Consider the following 23,031-nt stretch of genomic DNA (forward strand, 5'->3'; position numbering starts at 1 on the left):
CAATACCACTCACGGAGTCTCCAGGGAGAAGGGACTCTGCCCGAGCTCTGCCACTCTCTCATGCTGGCTCTGCTAACTCCAGGCCACAGACACACTTTCTCTTCATGGAGGAAAACTGAATCATTTAGGTGTATACATTATGAATGCAGTTATGCAAAAGAATAAGCATGTCAGCTGACAAGAGGAAAGTATCAGCAGAAATAAGGATAACAGCTGGCTTAGAAAGGCTTCCCTTCTTTCAGAAGTATTTTAAAATCTTTGTTATCTAATGCTTTTATTAAAGTGTTCAAATTTGACAAACTATTTGAATTTTTTTGTCTTCTGGTGCTAGCTCTCTAACTCTGAGTTTAGCTATTAAAAGCATTAGGTAAAAATATTCATTCATATGATCAGTCCACAAAATATTTATTGGTAGCTAATTACATGTAAGGTGCTTGCTCTATATTGGGGAATGCAAATGATGTATAACTTTAGCTGTCAATGACTCTATGGCTTATTAGAGGAGAAAAAGATATATTCATGAAAAACTGCTAGAAAAAGGAGTAAAAAACTCAACTTTTATTCAATGATTCTATTATTGAGAACTAATTCTAAAGGTCAAAAGGCTCAATACAAGCAGACATCAGTCTAAACTCGTGCCACGCCTTCCCTCCATCACTCTCTTCACTTCCCTCCAGTTTTCTTCATGGCATTTACCACCCTGTTACAGTTCATTACACTACTGAATAGAATACTCTAGTGTGTTTGTTTACTTGCTTACTACCTGTTTTATCAAGAAGAATGTAAGCTCAAGTGGGGCAAGCACCTTAACCTGTCCTGTTGACCACCATATCCTCAGCACAAATAAGCATGTGTAGGAGAAAGGGAGAGGAGCAAGGTGTGGCCATGGAGACTAACGGGAATAACTTAGATGTTAAAAAATAAGATAATGCTAAGTAGATTATTAATTATACTTTCATTTGTTAGACTTCAACTATTAAAATGCTATTTAAAATTAGAACTTACATCAAATGAAAACTGCTTATGTATTCATGCTAATTTTTTAAAAAGAAAACCAAATTATACACATTGAACCACAATAAAACTTTTTGGGATTTTTTTGCAGTAATAGGGGTGGAACCAGGGGCATTCTATCTCTGGGCTACACCCCCAGCCCTATTTTTTATTCTTTATTTTGAAACAGGGTCTCACTGAATTTGCAAAGGGTCTCACTAAGTAGCTGAAGCTGTCCATGAACCGATCCTCCTGTCTCAGCTTCCCAAATGCTGGGATTATAAGCATGTACCACCACGCCCAACTTTTTTTTTTTTTTTTTGTGGTACTGGGGTTCCTGGAAACCCTTCTACTTCCGGGTTACACTCCCAGACCTATTTTTATACTTTTCTATTTGGAAACAAGGTCTCAAGCCAGCGAGGCTGGCTTCGAACCTGTGCGATACTCCTGTCTCCGCCTCCCAAGCGCGGGGATTACAAGCATGCGCCACCACGCCCGGCTAAAATTGTTTTTAAAGAAGACCCCCCAATAAACAAAAACCAGAAGGAAATATATTAAAACATTTACAGTGACCCACCCACCCACCCTCCCTTCCTCCCTTCCTTCCTTCCTTTTTTCCTTCCTTCCTTCCTGACACTGGGGATTGAACCCAGGAGCATTCTACCTCTGAGCCACACCCCCAACCTTCCTTTTTTTATTCTGAAACAGGGTCTTGCTAAGTTGCTGAGGCTGGCCACAAACCTGAAATCCTCCTGTCTCAGCCTATCAAGTACTGGGATTGCAGATGTGTGCCACCACAACTGACTTAAAACATTAGCAGTGATCTTTTTACTTTAGGTGGAAAAAATATGGTTATCTTTTATCCTCTTCTATATATTTTCCAAAATGAACTTGGTGTTTTTTTAAGTAGAAAAAACATAATAAAACCTATAATTTTCACAACAACAAAAGAGTAATTCAAGCAGGGACAGATCGTAGAGAGCTTTAAACAGCAGGTTAAAGAAGTGTGTATGTGAGCTATTCAACAATGAGAAGCTCTCTGGGCATTTTTTTTTTTTTTTTTTTTTTGGTGGTACTGGGGGTGGAACCCAGAGGCTTTCTACCTCCGGGCTACACTCCCAGACCTTTTACATATTTTATTTGGAAACAGGGTCTCACTAAGTTGCTGAAAGCCTCACTAAGTAGCTGAGGCTGGCTTCGAACCTGTGCGATCCTCCTGTCTCAGCCTCCCAAGCACGGGGATTACAAGCGTGCGCCACCACGCCCGGCTTCTCTGGGCATTTTGTTTGGTGCTGGGGGCTGAACCCAGGTACCTATGTGTGCTAAACACGTGCTCTACCACTGAACTACACCGCTCAGCCCAACGAGCTACCATGGGTTTTGTGCAAAGCATCAGGACATCATAGTGACATTACAAAGAAGGGCTGTGCAGGATCGGCAGGACGGGAACGAGCCTGTGGACAGAGAGGGGGAGGGCCGTAGGTATAAGAGGGTGGTAGGAACTGTACTGTGAGGAAAGAGAGCGGACAGGGAAACGCTAGGAGGCAACGGTGAGTCCTGGTGACCAAACACCTGGGACGAAGAGACACAGGGTGTTGCTTACCTGGGAGAACAGGGAGTAATTAGGTGCAAGGTCTCCTACTTGGCTCTAAGAAAGACCTCAGGCATGAAGATTTATTTGTTCTAAACACTGTGTTTTGTAGTTGAAATGCTGACTTAATATTATGAGATTTAGATGAAAATTATCACTACTGTCAGATTCTAAGGGGAAAAAAAGAAAAAAGAGCAACTCTTCGTAAAGCTGAGATCGGCCATGTGCTGTGGCGCTGCTGGAGTGCATCCCCAGAGGCCGCCTCTAGTGGGACCTTAACGATTTTTCTGTGCCACTCAGGTCACCACATACAATTTGCTACCATAAACGGTTTACTACCTAAATCTTGTGAAACTTATTTAAAAAAAAAGAAAAATTTTCATCCTTATAGGACAAACTGATAGGCTTTCTTACTTGATCTTAAAAGAGTTTAAGATTTTTGGTAACTGCAATGAACTTATTTCTTAGTAGTATCAGTATCTCCAAGTATTTTCATATACTATGCAAAAGCAATATAAATATTAAAAAATCTTAGAAGATAAACCTTTGTTAAGTAGAGTTTAATACAGAAAAACTATCCTTAAAAATGCTTTTCAGGGCCAGGCATGGTGGCACACACTTGTAATCCAGCATTTGGGAGGCAGAGGGCCAGAGGATTGTAGTTCACAGGCAGCCTCAGCTACTTAGCGAGGCCCTTTGCAACTCAGTGAGACCCTGGGGGTATAGCTGGGGGTATAGCTCGAAGGTACAATGCCCCTGGGTTTCGTTATTCTAGGCTTTTTTTTTTTTTTTTTTTTTTGGTGGTATTGGGGTTCCTGGAAGCCCTTCTACCTCTGGGCTACACTCCCAGACCTATTTTTTTATATTTTTATTTGGAAACAGGGTCTCTTAAGCCAGCAAGGCTGGCTTCGAACCAGCGCGATCCTCCTGTCTCTGCCTCCCAAGCGCAGGGATTACAAGTGTGCGCCACCACGCCCAGCCTATTCTAGGTATTTAAATTAAAAAAAAAAAAAAAGCTTTGTAGCAACAGAATGAAAAGGACTACATAATCCCAAAGCCATTAGCAATGGCACTAACAACTATCTACTCTTGGGTCACTAAATGACTGCACTACCACTACAGACCAGAAGGTACCCTGGATTACCATCATGGGAGGGAACAGCTCTTATAGCTAAACAAGAATTTAAGCTGGGCATGGTAACACACACCCATAATCCTTGTATTTGGGAGATTGAGACTAGCCTCAGCAACTTAGTGAGATCCTGTTTCAAAACAAAAATTAAATATAGGTCTGGGGGTATAGCTCCTAGGTTCAATCCCTAGTACCCCCCCCACACACACACAAAGGAAAAAAACGAGAAGAATCTAAGATTAGTTGACTAGTTTTACAAAAACAATACACAAGGAGTGAAGGGGGAAAGCTGTGCAATCGATGTGTGGCCTCACGTACCTGGCATCAAGGAACCTTGATCTTAAAATCATAACTGCTTCACAAGTGCTTTGTTTGAGCTGCATCTGAATGGAACTAAATTTTCGATGAATGATGCCCACCATTCTTTCAATCTCTTTTGGGGAAATGGGACGTGTTCTACTTTGTTCTCGGAGAAGGTTCATCACATGTGTAGTGAATTCATTACATGCCTGTAACAGGAAAAAAAAATCACTCCTTAGAAAACTGGTATTTCATATTATCACATTCAGACATTAACTTATCTGAATTTCTACCTCAACTGCAATTGCCAATAACATTATGTGGTGGATGAAGTAAAATGAAAATGAAGACATTTAGGAAATCTCTGTGGTATAGTCAGACGAGAAAGCAAGAATTCTGAAACTATGAATGGTCAGACATGCAAAGGAGAAAACACTGGCTGCCCTTCCCATCCTCCACGTTCCAGTTCCAAAATAAGGCCTTCCGACTGGATGATGCTGGCTGCTATCTCATATATACACCTCCAACAGGACGACTGAGTTTTGAGTTAGCCCTTGTACATCAAGCTTCCCACTGACTTAGACACACACACACACACACACACACACTAAATAACCTTTATTTTAAGTATTAGATCATTCAAAACCTTCCAAGTACTATAAGGGACACAGGAATAAGCAAGATGTAGACCTGGCTGTCGGGGAGACAAAACCCCAAAATATGCTTCTCACATGAGGCAATCATGCAGAGTCTTAACAGAAATATATTAATAAGTATTCCATAAGTTCCAAGGAGGAAGTATTCTCATCTGAAGGACTCATGGCAGAAGTGATGTTGAACCTTAAAGAATGAGTCGTATTTATGAAAGGTAGATAAAGGTAGGAGTCAGGAGAAATTGCAGGCACACAAAAAAAATCGTGGCAATAATAGTATGTAGCAGCTTTAGAAAACGAGTAGTAGAAACAGACAGGATATGTGGAGAAGAGGGGGATACAGGGTTTCTTTTGTTTGTTTGGTGCTGAGGTTTACACTGAGAGCCTCACATATACTAAACATGAACTCTACTACTGAACTACACCCCCACCCCAAGGGTTGAGTTTTGAATTAGCAAGTAACAGAAGGACCGTGTACATCAAGCAATCCAATAAACTAGCAAAATGTAGCCGCAGTGTATGCCTTGGCGGATAAAAATCACCCCTGTAAGGCAGCTCAGCTCTTTAGGTGAAGGGCAACAGGAAAAAAGGATCATATTTGGGACACAAAATTTTACTTAATCTTTATACAGCATCTCTTTCAGTTCACCTACATTTGTTCAGACCTACAACACTGTAGCCAGGCCCATGCTAAAATTTGGTACTTCCTTGGTCAATAAAAGCACCAGTCTATCCTCCTGAATAAAAGAACATATGGCATTACTGTAAAAAAGACAGGATGGAAGATTTTGTGTCTTACTTCACAGATGCCCCTGGTAGGGCGGGCAGAAAGGATGATCATTGATCAAGGCGAGACACATTGTGAAGCTATAATAATGTCGACTTCCTGCAGACATCCTGACCATTGCTCACATAGCAGTACATGATGGTTTTTCTAGCTGCTCATTCGAGAACTAACCTTTCAAGTACACTGGGCATTTCACTTTCTTCTTGCTTACCATTTATTGGAAGGTTTTTTTTTTATAAAAATATGTTTAAATCTTAAGAGTTTTTAGACTCCTTGTGAGTTGTGATCCTACGTTATACTTACGGGATTCTTCAAAGAATAAAATTGTGCAATACCCACAGTAGTCATCCAATAGAAATCCACAGACTGGTGGGCTTTCATGGTATAATTTAAGAGTGAGAGTAAAGTTGGTTAGCATCTGTCAATTTTTCACCCTTGAACCCTAAGGATGTGTAACCTGCAGTCCATGGATAGGCTAAGATGTCTGTGACTCTACAGAGATCATATGCCAGTTGTACACACGTGTATTTCAGAGGGGAGAATCTGTAGGTTTTGTTAGGTTTCTTTTCAGATTCTGAGATAATCTGTAACTAAAAAAGCTATAAATTATAATTTATAACTAAATTATTAAATTATTATTGGCCAGGCATGGTGGCACACACTTATAATCCCCACATGTAGGAGGCTGAGACAGGAGGATCACACAGGTTTGAAGCCAGCCTCAGCTACTTAGTGAGGTGCTCAGCAACTTAGGGAGACCCTGTTTCCAAATAAAATATAAAATAGGTCTGGGAGTATAGTCCAGAGGTAGAAAGCCCCTGGGTTCTACCCCCAGTATCACCAAAATAAATAAATAAATAAATAAATAAATAAATAAATAAATAGTCACCCTAGATTATGATACAATAAAATATTTAAAAATTATATAGACTAAAACCAAAAGTTCTTTTTTGAGGGAACCAAAATTTAAAAAGTAAAGTTAAGATTTTCCCCATTAGGTAATCAATTTGGGCTACCTTATGTCAAGCTGATAAATGGTCACCTACCTAAGAAACATATGTACACATTTTTTCTCAAATGTTTCCTGAGAAGATGTTTAGATAATTTCTAAAATACATACTTTGAAAACCTTAGCCTTCAGTTTTCTCATTAGTAAAATGAAGAAAGTTGAACTTGTACCATTTCTCCAAGTTGGGATTAGTATTTCTTTTATAGTTCCATGGCTAGGTCTAAACAATGTTAACAAATGGCCCCAAAATAGAGTGTATTTGGGAAGTGCAAGTTAACCAAAATCTTTTAGTTTAACGATCCCTCAGTATTTCTATGCCAATATGCATTTTTTATGCAAAATAAATCTTAAAGGACAATAGTATATCTAACTTTATCCAAATGTTGCCACAAAACCTATGTAGCAGTGCTGTCCAACAAAAATATATAGTGAATTACATTAAAAAGTTTTTAAATTCTCTAGGAGCCAACAATTAAAAAAAATAAAAATAGGTGAAGCCAGGCATAGTAGTGAATGCCTGGAATCCCAGTACTTATGAGGCTGAAAAAGGAGGATTATAGATTTGAGGTTATCCTTAGCAACGTAAGTGAGACCCTGTTTCCAAATAAAAAAATTAAATAGAGCTGGGGTATAGCTCAGAGGTAGAATGCCCCTGGGTTCAATCTCCAGTACTCTCCTAAGTAAATAAAATAAAAATAGGTGAAATTAATTTTAACAATATATCTAGTTTAACTCCATGTGTGCAAAACATTTCAACAATAATGTTTAAGAAACAAAAACTGTGACTGAGGTATTTCATATTCCTTTTTGTAGTCTTTGAAATCTAGTATGCACGTTACGTGTACAGCACATCAGACCAGCTCAATTTCAAGTGCTCACCAGCCACACGTGGCTGATGGCTAGTATACACGACAGCACAGCCCCAGAGCGTTCTGTGGGCAAGTGACTGAGAACATTCTTTGGGAAACACTATACTAGGTCGTATCTTTTTATTATTTACTCCCACATATTTGCATAATCATACAATTAAGCTTTACTCAGGAATGTCTTTGGTGAAGCATTAGAAATTATTCATCCTTACATCTCAACCTCAAGTATGTCTTTAAAATTCCTTGTGTGTGTATGCCGGGCGTGGTGGCGCACGCTTGTAATCCCCACCTGCACTTGGGAGGCGGAGACAGGAGGATGGCACAGGTTCGAAGCCAGCCTCAGCTGGCTTAAGAGACCCCGTTTCCAAATAAAAATATAAAATAGGTCTGGGAGTGTAGCCCGGAGGTAGAAGGCGCTTGGGTTCTATCCCCAATACTACCAAAAAAAAATTTTTTTCCTTGTGTGTGACAAAACGGGAGACAGACAAAGAGCACTTCTACTGCATATCAAAGGAAGACTGCCCTGAGAAAGATTCCCAGCTGAAGTCACTTTTTTTTACTTGCAAACAAAATTGATAAATTATGATTATTTGAAGTTGGGCGGATGGCAGGTGTTTTCTCAAAAATGAACCAAGTGAATCTGTTACATTGAAGAAAATAGCTGGCAGAATCGGTACCAACGATAAAATTCAAATTTAAGTGGAAATTAGAATTTTGGAAAACTTGTATCATACTGTGAGCTTGACAGAGTCTCTATGGATTTTCTGGTTGGCTTAGTTTTATATTAACACAAATATTTTAATATTGTAGGATGAAATGTGTCACCATTTGGGAGCTATTCCAAATTCAGCAAACCAGTACTTTCTGATGATCATCATGTTACAAAATCATGCGGAGGTAGATGATCTATTCAGAGCGCAGACTCGACGGTGGATTTTTTCTTTTCTTTTTAGTGGTACTGGGGTTCCTGGAAGCCCTTCTACCTCCGGGCTACACTCCCAGACCTATTTTTACATTTTTATTTGGAAACAGGGTCTCTCAAGCCAGCGAGGCTGGCTCCGAACCAGCGCGATCCTCCTGTCTCAGCCTCCCAAGCGCGGGGATGACAAGCGTGCGCCACCACGCCCGGCTAGACGGTGGATTTTAAAGAAAGAGAGTACAGAAGGTTGACTGGTGTGGTTTCAGATTTCACTTGTAAATAACTTTTATAAAATTACAACTTGTCAAGTTCTGGTATAATATCAAAAATAAGATCCATAATTATCTGAAAAAGCTTTTAATATACTTTTCTTTTGCAATGCTGTGTCTGTGCGAGGCCAGATGTGCCTCATATACCTCAACCATATAACGACAGAAGGACTACTGAAGCAAATATGAGAATCAAGATGACTTCTAGGAAGACCTATATTAAAGAGATTTTGCAAAAAAAAATAAATGTAAAAACAAAGCTAGCAGTGGTGGAGCACACCTGTAAACCCAGTCCTTGGGAGGCAGAGGAGGGGAGAACACAGGTTCAAGGCAGGCCAGCCTCACCAACTTAGGCAGACCTTGCTTCAAAAATAAAGAATCAAAAGGGCCTGGAGTGTAGCCCGGGGACAGAATGCCCCTGAGTTCAATCTCCAGTACCAAAATGAATGAATAAATGAACAAGCAAGCGAGCAAGGAATTAACTGATAAATATTTTGTACCATTCTAGCTTGAACTTTAACGTCTTCACAATGGATATCTGTTTTTGATTTCTAAAAAGCATCCGAAGGATCATGTGGGAAAAGGGTTAAATACACAAAGTTTCTGCATCTAAAAACTCATAATTTCCTAAAACATTTGCTGAATGTCTCACAACTTATTAAGTGAAGCCATCTATGAATGCAAATGCTGATTAGCAATTTGGCAATAGCCCAGCATTCACAGAATTCACAGAGCTTTTCTTTAAACCAGTAGTTCATACATGATTAATTAGAACATCTCATTTATGTAGTGTGCACTTTAGCTCATTACTCTAAGTAAAATTCGTTAAGTATTTACATTTAGATAATTAAAATCTGGGTACACCCTTAAGAAAGATGCATACACTTTAGGCAAAGCGATTTTTTTCTTTATACCACTGAAAGTAAATTACAGCCTCATTTACAGCCTCATCTGTACCAGTTTCAGAGCAGAGCACAGCACTGCCTCATCTCCTACTCTTTAAAAGGTGTATTTTTTATACATAAATGAGTAGAAATAATCAAATGATTGCAAAGTTGTTTGGAAAGGCCACCCAAACATATATTATCACCAATGCGGTTTATAATACAGATAGCTCCCTTCAAGCAGACCTGGTAGCGAATACCTGTATAAATCCCAGTACTTGGGAGGCTGACACCGGAGGCTCACAGGTTAAAGGCCTGCCTCAGCAATTCAGTGAGGCCCTCAGCTATTTAGCAAGATCTTGTTTCAAAATAAAAACTAAAAAGGGATATGAGGGTACTTTATAGGTAGGACACCCCTGGGTTCAATCCATAGCACCAAAAAAAAAAAGCAAATAAATAAAAAAGAAAACAAAACTCCCTTTAAACTCCTACTGTGTCCTTTGTCACACCTACAACACTGTATTATTAAAATAGACATGTGGAGAAGTTTTCCATTATTTTATTGTCTTACTAGGTGGAGTTGCCAGTGAGGAACTCTTGGCCAATGTCCATCATTTAAGTGCAGGTGCAGATGCACCTTGGTCCATCCCATATCTAGGGAATGAGGATTCTGACTTCTTGAATTTTCTGATTGGAGGAACTGACAAAAATTTATTTTCCTTTTAATTCAGATATTGAAAACTAAGCCAGGTGTGGCGGCACACGCCGATATTCCCAACACTTGGGAGGCTGAGAGAGGAGGATCAGAGGTTCCAGAATGACTTCAACAAGTAGTGAAACTCTCAGCAATCTAGTGAGATCCTATTCAAAATAAAAGTAAAAAAAAAACGGGTGTGACTCAGACATAGAATGCTTCTGGGTTCAATCCCCAGTAAACACACACACACACACACACACACACACACACACACACACACACGTATAAAAAACTGTGAAACACTTATGTTTGTGGGCCCCCCCCCCCCCGGGTCTGGGGATGGAACCCAGAGGTTCGACCTCCGAGCTACACCCCAGCCCTATTTTTTATTCTTTATTTTGAGACCGGGTCTCACTGAGTTGTGGAGGGCCTCACTAAGTAGCTGGGGCTGTCCTCGAACCGCGATCCTCCAGGTCTCAGCCTCCCGAATGCTGGGATTACAAGCGTGCGCCACCACGCCTGGCTCTTGTTTGTGTTTTTAAACATACATTGCAGTAATAGTTCACATACAACATGGAAGGCTTCATTTAATAAAAATACTGCCAATTGATCCTTACTCTGAGCTTTTTGCTCCTTTCTCAAGAAAAACAAAGAAGGAATCCAAGTTATAATTAGAAACTTGAAGTATCCAGATTCTAGATGCTTTAAGTGATCATTTTGGAGAGTAAACTGTGTTCTCAACGTTCGAATGCATCTTATTTACATACGGAATGAAAGCTTCCAGTGTTTTTTTCATTTCTTTTCTGTTGTGGTTTAAAGATTCAACCTTCTTGTCTTTATGCTCACATAACTGAATGTAAGACCTTAAAATTAGACAGTGGGGATGCACTGATTTCAGAGGAAGTTTTAAAATGGCTCCGTGATCAATTCTAAACACTGAATTATTCTTTGTAACCATCTAGAAAAGCTGATAGTAGACAACCAATCATAATGCCCCCTATTCTAAAATTAATTTTTGACAGAAAGAAAAAACTCTCTCTTAAAAGAAGATGCCTCGCCAGGTGCAGTGGCACATGCCTATAGCCCGGCTATACTTGGGAGGTTGAAGACAAGAGGATCGCTTGAGCCCAGGAGTGTAAGAGATGCCTGGACAACGATAAAACCTTCAAAAACAAACAAAATGCATAAACAAACAAACAAAAGCCCCACAAAAATCCCTTCAATTTGCATTACAACCATTTTCTAGATGTCCTTGCAAGGGTCTGTAGTCTAGTACTATGGATTTTATATGTATTGAGTGCTTATTTAGGTCAACAAATTCTTACTTTGGGGGTAAAAGTCAACATTAAACAATCTGTCAAAGCCAACTGGAATGAATCCAATATACCTAAGGAATAGCCACACAGATAAAAGTATCTACTATATGCCTCAGTACTTCTTATCTAAACACGTGGTCTAGGGACCTAGACTAGAACACAATTAGTACTCCATAAATGGCTGTTATTACAGTGAAAATGGTAGTTTCATGAAGCCCGTATTTTGTGTGTGTTACTATTCTGTAAGCATGTCCCTCCTCTGGTTACCTAATACAGTTCTGTCTTTTATGGTCTGAGCAAATACAAACACTGCTCCCAAAGATGAAAAGCAGTATTCACACAAAACAATCCATTTGGTTAATCAAGTTTGTGGTCATAGAGCCAATCAACTAGCAACTAGGAAGAAAAAAAGAAATATTCAAATGCTCCTTCAGCTAAGGAAAACCTCAGGATGAAAGTGAACAAGAAGTACAACTTCTCAGAGAAATGAATGAGAAGGCCTTGCATTGGAACATGAAATAGAAAGTTTATATCAGTTAGTACCTTTTTGTCTATCCTGCTTAACTACTAAGAAGAAGAGCAGTGGGCGTCCTGGGCTTGTAATCCCAGCATTTGGGAAGATCCTGGTTCAAGGTCAGCCTCAGCTACTTAGTGAGACCCAGTTTCAAAATAAAGAACGGGGGTGTGTATGGCTTGGAGGTAGAATGCCCCTAGGTTCCATCCCCAGTGCCACACACACAAAAAAACAACAATAACAAAAACAGAATTAGGCATTTGCAGGCTGCATAACCTCTACTGGGACAATAACATTTTTAAAGTGGTAAGATTTCTTTAAAAGCAAAAGTGCTTTTACCAACAAATGTAAGCATATACGGCAGAGATCCTCAGAAAGCACACAGGCATGCCTTTACAATGGTGTGGATCCTTGTTCTCCATTCCCCAACAATTCCTGCAATCTCCACGTCTTAAATTCTTTGCAGTCTTTTGCTACTGCCACATAGTACCTGGCTGGTACTGAACACATTCAGTGTCTACGCCTGGTTCCAGTGCTTTGCCAGATTTGGGGTGAGTTCAAAAAAGACATCTGTGAACTCGGAGAGCTGGTTCCCAGATGCTTGGAAAGGGTTGGGACCCTTACGACACTTTTGCCTCCAGCAAAAATGTATTTCAATATAATTATAGTAGATAGCTTTCAATATGTCATCTCTATTATAGCAACTGTAAATTATAAAGTGAATTGCCTGTGTACAAGCATTTCTTCTGGTACAAGCAAAGTGAGAGCGCTGCATGGAACATAATGTATCTTTCCCTCAAACAAATGTCAAGGTCAATTCTCATTTGCAAAAACCAATGCATCCATTTTCTTTGGGTAAGAAGGTGCAGTAACCAAAAGTGACCAGCAGTTCAACCGAAGGTCTTCAATTCTTAAAAACAAGGAAGACCCTAGACTTCAGTTCATTAGAAATTCATCTATTTTAATGGTTGGACCTTTAACTCATAAAGATATATATGGGGACCCTGATTCAAAATAAAGAATAAAAAAGGACTGAAGATGTAGCTCAGAGGTAGAATATTCTTTCCTGGGTTCACGCCATAGTAACTAATTAACTAAATAAATAATAAATGAACTGGAAATCTTGCTCAGGATATTTTAACAGCTCTGGGTTTGACACCCCCCCCCCCAGTATTACAAAAAATGCACACAAAAATAAATAAAAATTTATTGCCAAGCGTGGTGGCACATGCTTGTAATCCCCGTGCTTGGGAGGCTGAGACAGGAGGATGGCACAGGTTCAAAGCTAGCCTCAGCTACTTACTGAGGCTCTCAGCAATTTAGACCCAATTTCCAAATAAAATAGGTCTGGGAGTATAGCCTGGAGGTAGAAAGCCTCTGGGTTCTGCCCCCAGTACCACCAAAAAAAAAAAAAAAAAAAAAAAAAAACCCAGATAACAACAACAACAACAACAAAAAACACACATTGATGATATAAAAAGGAACATATTTGGAAGGTAAAGGCAGTTTTCAAAACTTGTAGGTAATCAATGATAACACAGAGAAGCAATCAGGTTTGTCTCTCAGCTAGAGGAAAGCAATGTATTCAAGATAAAGCATTACAAGACAGTTCGTTTCAAGCTTTGGAAAACTTCTCTATTCATGATTGATGTCAGAATCAATGAAACAAAAGTAAAATAGTTTTCTTTTTGGCTGGTACTAACATTCAAAAACCTTACTTTACTATATATTGCTTACCTAATATTTCAAAAGCGTTTCTAAGTAAATTTAGGTGGTTACTATAAAAATTATTAAATCTGAGCCTATGTAAGAGACATTTTATCAAAGAACATTTTTGGGGAGTAAAAGAGGACACGATTTTAAAGACAATATCATTACTAACACACACAGCAGCTTGGATGTGATTTTCCTTAAACTAGCTCTGGTCTGCTTAGCTTTGTAAATGTCGCTGTGCTCAGAAGGCACTTAATTTACTGCAGTGGTGGTGTTTGTTAATTTTATGGCAATCTAAATCTAAACAGGCTTCAGATATATTTTCATTACAGCTTCACTACAAAACACAGTAGAGTGAATAACTGTTTAAGATTTCAGTGTAGTTTATTTAAGACTCAACAATTTTTTGATGAAGACTCTGCCTTAGCATGAATGCTCTTCCTATTTATTGATAAGCTTTTTGTCATAAGTACCCATGATCAACTGTAGGAAGAAAAAAATATCTTTGGGGAAGCAATGAAAATAGTTGGTTTTCCATCTGCTCTGTTCCTATTTCAAATGTAATCCAATATGGGCGAGTCTAAAAACAAAAAAACCCAGCAAATATCTGAATTATTTTCTAATTCTATATGGGTAGCAGAATAATTCAATGGATAAGGATGGCACACTGTCAGAAACTGACTTCAGTGCGTTATTTTGACACTAACTAATGTGTGACACTAGACAAATCACTTAACCTCTCTCAATCTCATTGTCTCTTTTATAAAATGGAAATTACAATACTATCTATTTTAGAAATGCCACCCCTTCACCTCATTGAGCTGTTTCACCCTTCTAGTAACACCAAAGCTTATCTCTGAAAGGTCCATATATTCTTGTACTCCTCAAGAACTGAAAGAAAAAGTTGACTGTTTTGTGTCAAAATCACTGATCTTAATAACGTAGGATAACTACAGTGAGAAGAGCTATAAAAGCCAGGTCCAAAGACAGCTCAAGGCAACTAAATGTTGCTACAAAATTTCTAAACAATTAAAAACCTATTGGAAAAAACAGATTCTGCTAAATCTGCTAACTAGTCATCATACACATCGGCTTATTTGTCTACAACGTCACACAGATTTCATATAGCTACATTTTTCCTTCTGAAAGTGTCAAAAATGAGAAAAGAAATATACATTTAAATGGCTATTAGGCTACTAACTATATCCAGATCTAAGATTCATAACATTTTAAATCTATTTTTCTTAATTTTATACTTAATCTAAAAATATTAAAAAGTAACAATTTATGTAAAACTTGTGCAATATGTATATTTTGAAAAGAAAAACAAACCCCCCAAAACTCCAAAAACAAAAACAACAAATAAAAAGCCTAGTGATTTGATTATGGTATTAGCTGAGACTGGGGTTACTAAAACTCTCCTGGGAATTTTTAGGGCATACTTCTAAAACAGTGAAGCTCAAGTCAGCGTCATCCAATCTCCAAGAAGACATATGGAGAAAGTAAGGAGGAGGTGAGGAAACATGGCAGGTAGTAGCAAGAAGCCGCCTCCATTCCTCAGCTCAAACACCTAGGCCATTTGGCCCCTGACTGTTAGGATTATACTACAAATAAAACTTTATTCTTTTTACACTCAGGGCAACCTTTTCAACCATGATTTATTTTGTTTCATTTCAATTACTCATATGTCGAAAGCTGGATGTTTGTGTGTGATTTTTTTCATACATACATAATACACACACATACACACACACACACACACACACACACACACACACACACACACAGATATACACAGACTAATTTCCCCCAAATCTTCTCTCTCTGCCTTTTTTTTTTTTTTTTTGGCCATACTAGGGATTGGACCCAGGGGCATTCTACCTCTTAGCTACACACCCAGGCCTATTTTTTAATTCTTTATTTTTGAAACAGGGTCTCATTAAGTTGCAGAAGGCCTCACTAAGTAGCTGAGGCTGGCCACAAACCACAATCCTCCTGTCTCAGCCACCCAAGTACTGGGATTACAAGCCACCATACTCAGCCCCCAAAATTCTTATTTGAACATTTACCACCAAAATGTATTCCTATAAATGAGATACAATTTTGGATCCCAGAAAGTTCTATTTGGGATATAGAAAACATCTTATAATGTTGATTTACAATGCATATTAACACAAAACTACATAAATCTCTCATCCCTCAAAGCACTCTCAGGAGAGTATTCAGTATTTGTTTAATACCATCATATTCAGAATATTGGGAATGGTAATGAGGAGAAAACGTAATATAACTGAAACTGTTCAGGAAACTTACAGGAGGTCGCCAGCAATTTGTGCGGAGGCAAGAACAGAGGGAGAGGAATAGCATGGAGGATCTTTTTTTTCTTTCTTTTTTCAGGTCTGGGGATGGAACCCAGGGGCATTTGAACAGAGGATCTTTAGGGCAGTGAAAATACTGCATGATCCTATACATATACATGTATCCAAATTCACAGAATAAACAGCACCAAAAGTGAGCGCTGACATAAATTCTGATGTAATGATGTGCCAACTGTAACAACGTGCCACTCTGGCTGGGTGCTGAGAATGGGGAAGGCTAAGCATGTGTGGGGGCGGAAGATATCTGAGATATCTTTGTATCTTCCTATCAATTTTTCTGTGAACATAAAATTTCTCTTAAAAAATAAAATTCTTTCAAGATCCTCACTAGGACCCCCACTCCACACTAAAGTGTATGGACTTAAGCAACTACCGACATAGTAATTTATAGGTGAAATTGTGTGATGTCTGAGATTTACTTTTAAATACTCCACCAAAAAAGACAAGGGAAGACACAGACACAGTAAGATTGGCAAAATATTGCTTGTTTACCTGGGTGATAGGTGTAAAGGGATTCTTTGTTTTAGGTTGAACCCTATGAAGTTACCATTATGCAAACATTTTGTTGTCTTGTTTTTATTTTTTTTAGGGGGGGGGGTCTTGTTATGTTGCCCAGGCTGGTCTCGAACTCTTGGACTTAAGAGATCTTCCTGCTCCAGCTTCCTGAGTAGCTGGGACTACAGGTGTGCACCACTGCATCTGGTGCAATTGTTTTAGCCACAAAACTTAGCAATTTCTTAGATTCACTCAATCTTCCTTCCTTCTTTTTTTCTTTCTTTCTCTCTCTCCCTTCCTTTCTCTCTCTCTCTCTTTCGTGGTACTGGAGATTGAACCCCAGGGCATTCTACTGCCAATCTGTACCCCCAGGTGCCGGGAGTCTTGCTAAGTGGCCTCAAACCTGCAATCCTTCTGTTTCTGCCTTCTCTTTATTTTTGCATGTAAGTTTTCATTAATTTTTTGTTCTCTTTCAAATTAGAATTCTTATCAAACAAGAATTTTTCAAAACAAGCAGCATTTTAGCCTTAATCCAACAACTAAAATGTTTAAAATGAATGACCCACAACTTACCTAATTACCCTGAATCTAGGACTCACTTATTTCCCCCACACATTAACATCTCTGAAGTTATGGCATGCTATAGTTAAATTGGCAGTGTGACTTTTCCTTGGTAGTACATAAAACAGTGACACTGCTTAAGTTCAAAGATCATTTAGATTCAATAAAGGACTGTTAATGAAATTGTTAAGGACGGGATTTTTAATCCTTATTCTCGTTGTAATCAAGAGTTCATCACACAGTGCTTAGTATTCCATCTGGAGCACCCATAATCATCCTGGAAGGGCTTATCCGTGGAGGGACAGGCCAGAACCTGCATACTTGGTGCAACTGAACTCCCTTCTCTGTATTCTGCCACAATCAGTAAGAATCCATTGCTAGGAGGATTCAATAGTTCACACATAGGAGATAAAAGCTTACCATGCAGTGCTTCCCTTTAAAAGTTGTGAAAGCCTCTGAACAAAGCCAGTGCATGATACAGTTGCACAGAGCTCTGAAGGACACCGAGTGGTGAGGTTAGAAGAAAGGAATGGCTGCAGGCGTGGCAGTAAGGGCATGTGAATGTGCAGAATGAACAAAACCGAGACACGCACATGGATACAACAGGGTTAGCTGGACCTTAAAGGTCTTCACAACTCCAACAACTCGCTTGGGTTTTTGCATTGCCCTTATTTATTTTGCTCTGTGTGTTAACATCTACCCCTCACAGCCCTCGGAATTGGTTAGCACGGTCTAGTAGAAGAGCAACAGAGGGTTTGCGCAGGACTATGAGAGTGACGGCTGCTGACCTGTTCATATTTCTCCAGTTCTGTGTGATAGATTTGTCTGATCTGGGTCAATTTGGCTCTGTAATCTGAGTGTTCAATAGAGTTATCTGAAGAACCTCCAGAGGCTGCCGCGGCCGCAGCTGCTGCCGCCGATCCCCCACCTTTCTCAGGACCTGAAACCCCTTCTGCCAAAAGCATATTGTCCAGTCTCATTAGCTGGGGATCGGGAGGGTCTTCCTCCTGGGCTCCTCTGATGCTGAGACCTTCAAGGAAAGAGAGACAGAGAGAAGAAGCGAGAAACAGGACAAACAGCGTGAGTATTTTGTTTATTTGAGAAAACGATCAAATAATATCAGCGTACTATAATTCATACTGAGAACCTCATTGCTTACATTTAATCTGTGAGCTTGAGTAAATTTGAAAATGACTTAAAAGAAAATTTGTACGTGCATCCTGAAATTTCTAATAATACCTCCCCTCCCCAAATTATCCCAAATTGAATTCTTAGAAAAAGGTAAAATTACTTCTTACAATAGTCTAATCAAGCACCTTAGATTTTAGATGATTTAAGCATAAAATGGGGCAGAGGTAAAAAATTGAGGGTTTTAAGAAAGGATAAAAATAATTCCAGGGATATAAAACAAACTCATCAAAAGGTGGTTAATATAGCCAGGCATGATGGTGCACAGCTGTAATCTCAGTATTTGGGAGCCTGAGACAGGAGTATTGCGGGTTCAAGGCCAGCCTCATCAACTTAAACAAGACCCTGTTTCAAAACGAAAAATAAAATAGGGCTGGGGTGTAGCTCAGAGGTGGAATGTCCCTGGGTCCAATCCCCAGTATTACCACCAAATTAAAAGAAAAAACAAAAGTGGTTATTCTGCCTCTCTGCACAGTTGAAGATACAGAATTATAATTGCCATACAATAATTTTAATTCACAAGCATATAAAAATCAGGATAAATAGGATTAGACGGTTTTTCCTTCATATAATTTCAAAAGAGAAATGCATACAATATGAGGTAACTAGCAATACTTGAATATATATATATATATATACACACACACACATATCATTAAATGAATAGTTAAGCAATTTCCAGCAAACTATAAAACCAGGACACTACACACAGTATTAAAAATGTGCCACTAACATGACTACAGTGCTGGGCACAGGAGTCTCAATCTAATTTTGCTTTTAAATCAAGAACTTCCTAAGTGATGCCCAGTCAGCAACCTCTTCTGAGTACTATAGATCACAGCTGACAATTCATAGGTTTAATCAGGTCACACAGGCTATCTGCCAAGATGTTTTCAACAACACAGAAGACAGAGTTTTAAAATAATTATCATGGTATAAAAAGCACTGGAGTCATGACAGCTGGAAATCAGCATTTTCATTAATGTGTAACATAATCTAAAATATCCCAGCCCAATTAACCTGTGTAAATCTGTTCAAGAGCAGGTTCCCCACACTAGTCACGGAGCTTCTTGGGGACGGAGGGGAAGAAAGCTGGCACCCTGCGTGTTTGCATTTGGACCCTACCTCTTGCGTCTGTGCCGGATGTTGTTTATCCACAGTGGCGCACATTCTGTGTCTAGTGTAACGTACATGACAGAAACATCTACAAGCTGCCAAGTACTCAACTGATCACCAGCTCTGTGATTTGATACGCTAACCTAAAACTACCATCAATTCTTTCAAGAACAGACTTCATTCTCAGTGTCCTGAATTATAACCACAGCATGACAGAACTCTCAGTTGTCTTAACTCAAATGAACAACTTTAATTTCCTCCCCCAAAACACTTTAAAGCTGTCACTTGCATTTAAAAATATACTTCAGAATAATTTCAACTGGATAATAAAACTAATTCACCATAATTTAAAATTATATCTGTTGCCTATTTGGAAGCAAATAAATAAGGTTTAAAAACTATAGTATACTAAGACAATAAGTTTATTTAGAAAACAGAAAAATGACTCTTATAAGATAAAATCTTTATCAACCTATGTACTGCTGATAACTAAAGATAGATAAACATGTATTTACTATTTCTTCTAGAATTAGAAAAACCTGCCTAGTATTGTTCTAGAACTGCCCCATATTGGTTAAGTTGGCATTTTTAACTGAACAACTTTCATTTTCCTCCTAATTCACAAAAACGTTTTAAATGCTATAATCTCACGGCTTGGACATGCTCACAGTTAGCATACCAAGGTCGGTATATATGGCATGCAGAGAGAGATTGCTGTGTTGTCTCTGATCTCGCACTTTGGGCTGCTTCATCTGATATTATGTCTTTGGGAGTTCAAGATTCTCTTCTTACACTCAGCTTTGCTCACATCTGTGTGTATTTGTTATTTCCCTTTTGTGTTTACAGATAATGGTGCTTCTCCTAGAAGTGTGTGTGTGTGTGTGTGTGTGTGTGTGTGTGTGTGTGTGTGTGTGTGTGTGTTATCTATCTTCAAGGTTCAGCCAGGATTCTAATTTTCCCTTTGTGCTTAAGTTCATTGATCTTTCTTCTATGGACATGTAGTGAGGCTCTTTAATAGTAGATCAACAGTCACAGTAGAAAGTATTATACTTCTCTGCACTTCCCTGCCTAAGTGAGGCAGACACAAGATGCTTAATGACTAATATGAAAGGAAGCAGACATAAATGGAGAAGGCGTGGCTGGGCATGGTGGCATATGCCTGTACTCCCAGTATTTGGGAGGCTGAGACAAGATGATCACAGGTTCAAGGACAGCCTTAGCAAGTAGTGAGACTCTCATCAACCTAGCAAGACCCTGTTTCAAAATAAAAATTAAAAAACAGGGAGAAGGGTGTAGCTTGGAGGTAGAATGCCTCTGGGTTCAATCTCCAATACCACAAAAAAGAAAGAAAAGAAAGAAAAGAGGCACAAACTAATTAGCCATCTACAGTATTTTTATACATACCTCATGATTATATAATATATATGTATATGTGTAAAACATCATCAGAGTACCCTTAAGCTCCATCCACAGCAGTGGACACAGGAATGTGTGTGTTCCCAGCTACTCTAATATTTTCTTCTTGTGATAAATATCTTATTTCTAAAATCTTACGTAAATCAACATGTGCTTTCCTCAAGAACAGGAAAATATGTTATAATGCAATCCTGTATTTACTTTATAAATTATGTGCATCAAATCTCATCAGAGAAATCATTTCCTGACAAAAATTTCATACTTCTTTGGATGAAAATTACTACAGCACTTTGCAATTAAGGAGCATGGAGAAGGCTATTTATCAATAATGAAGTCATTTTTATAACTATAGTTTGAAAAGTGAATCTAATTTTTTTCTCTATTAAGAAAAGTAATGATTATAGAATCTCTAAATAGCAATGCCCGGCTTCCAAAATTAATTTCAATTTCAATATTTCTAGTTGTTTACATTTGAATTACTATATTATTCCTCATCATATCTACCTATCCACTCACTACTATTTAGCTTACAAAACTTCTAAAGTCACAGTGCAACTTTCACTCAGAAAATACATGTTCCTCTAGGCACCTAAAAATATTTTCATGAACCTAAATGTGTAAGGGCCAGAATGAATTAGACTGCGTGAGACTGTGTGGTTATCAAAAGATCTTGAGAGACTCACATTGAATCTTGGTAAAAAAATAATAATAATAAAAACTGGTTAGTTTTGCTTCTTATCCAAAATGTTTATGTATATACTGCAGCATATAAAGAGGTTTATAAAGCTTCACATCTAGACACTTTGGTCATCGCAGCACTAGTTGAAAAAGCCCTATTTGGAGTCTCTTATGACGACAACATTAATTTCAGTATCCCTAAGATTTAGACAAATCATACAAACACAGTAAAACATTGTTTAACAATGAACTTGGCTTTGTTATAAGCCCACAGTTTTTGCATATCTTTCAGCAAATCCTAATTAGCTGTCTTTCAACATGCTGTGCACCTGCCCCACAGATAATGGGAAAGAGCATCTGCATAGACGACTGCATTCGGAGGGCAATAAATAAATTACGGGTCAAAATTATTACAAAGCTTTCTCCGAATAAATGCATACCCTTCACAATACTAAGCTGCAGATGTGAAAAGTACCTAAAGCCCACTCAAATGGTATGATTACGGGGCTGTTTGAGTTTAATAATCTGACTGTAATTCAGGCATTTTCAACAGCTCATTAAGGGTTCATTAATATATAGGCAAGCTTTTGAATTATAAATAAGCAGATTAGAAATCCGTACTGGCTGGATTGTACAGTACTAGCTTCTCCAAGAGAACAACACTGTAACACAATGAAGGCTTGACCTGAGAGAAGGAGGTGCAAACACAGGGCACTAACTAAGCCTCCCGGCTCTCCTTTCAAGGACCAAGACCACTGGACCGTGACTAACCTCTGTTCATCCAAGATTGAAGAGGGGCTTCAGTTCACAGCTATTTCAAATATGAGCTACACGTGGTCGTGAATTAGGCACAACTAGGATCTGGTCCTACAACATTTCCATAATTGGGGAAGACACACAATATCCATGATAATGATAAACAAAAGTTATCATCAAATCATTTTTACTTCATAAAGAGTGCATTACTCAGGCCTGCTGAGAAACCAAAAGCTCTCATGGAAACTTGAGCTGTTTTGATTTTTTCCCCTAATGAGCACGCCATAAAACAAGACCCCAAATTATTTATAAGCCTAAGCCTATGAAATCTCTGTGATTTTGTTCTCAAATGGACCTGTTTTCAATTCATTCTACATCCACACCACAGTCTTAGCTCAAAGAAGAATGTTTTAGCAAGGAGTTGTGTAAAACAAGGCTAGATCAGATATTTTCAGCAGGTCCTGACTGCTTTGAAACAAGTGATGATTCTAATATTTTCAGTTATTCTTGTCATTTTACTTAGATTTGGGTTTGTTATTTAAAAGAAACAACCATGACCAGAGTCAGAAGTTACAAAGCTAAATAATGAAAATACCAACTTTATTTTCTGTGCTTTCTCCACTAAAAAAATATCAAGTCAGCCACAATGTGAGAAACATAACCAAATTACAGATAAAAAAGAGATTAATAGAGACATATTGCTACTTTTCGCCTCAAACAGAAAAACAACAAAATAACTTTCCACCTGAAATCCTCATGTAAGAAGCCATTGAAGTATGAAGCATTAGGCAGGCATG

General features: G+C 38.5%; 1 protein-coding gene across 4 annotated transcripts in view; it reads right to left on the bottom strand.

Moving 5' to 3' along the window:
• PBX3 (PBX homeobox 3) overlaps positions 1-23,031 on the bottom strand; it is a gene marked incomplete at both ends in the record, with an annotated part of 221,543 nt that overhangs the window by 34,844 nt on the left and 163,668 nt on the right. For 3 of the 4 annotated variants that reach the window (XM_080708641.1, XM_080708639.1, XM_080708640.1), the window contains 2 exons: positions 4,035-4,225; positions 17,869-18,110. In XM_080708641.1, the coding sequence (XP_080564767.1) occupies positions 4,035-4,225; positions 17,869-18,110 (433 nt within the window). The remainder of the gene's footprint in view (positions 1-4,034; positions 4,226-17,868; positions 18,111-23,031) is intronic. The other variant, XM_080708638.1, reaches the window with a different exon arrangement.

Source organism: Muscardinus avellanarius (genome assembly GCF_963383645.1).
Source record: "Muscardinus avellanarius genome assembly, chromosome: 13".
NCBI classification, from domain to species: Eukaryota; Metazoa; Chordata; class Mammalia; order Rodentia; family Gliridae; genus Muscardinus; species Muscardinus avellanarius.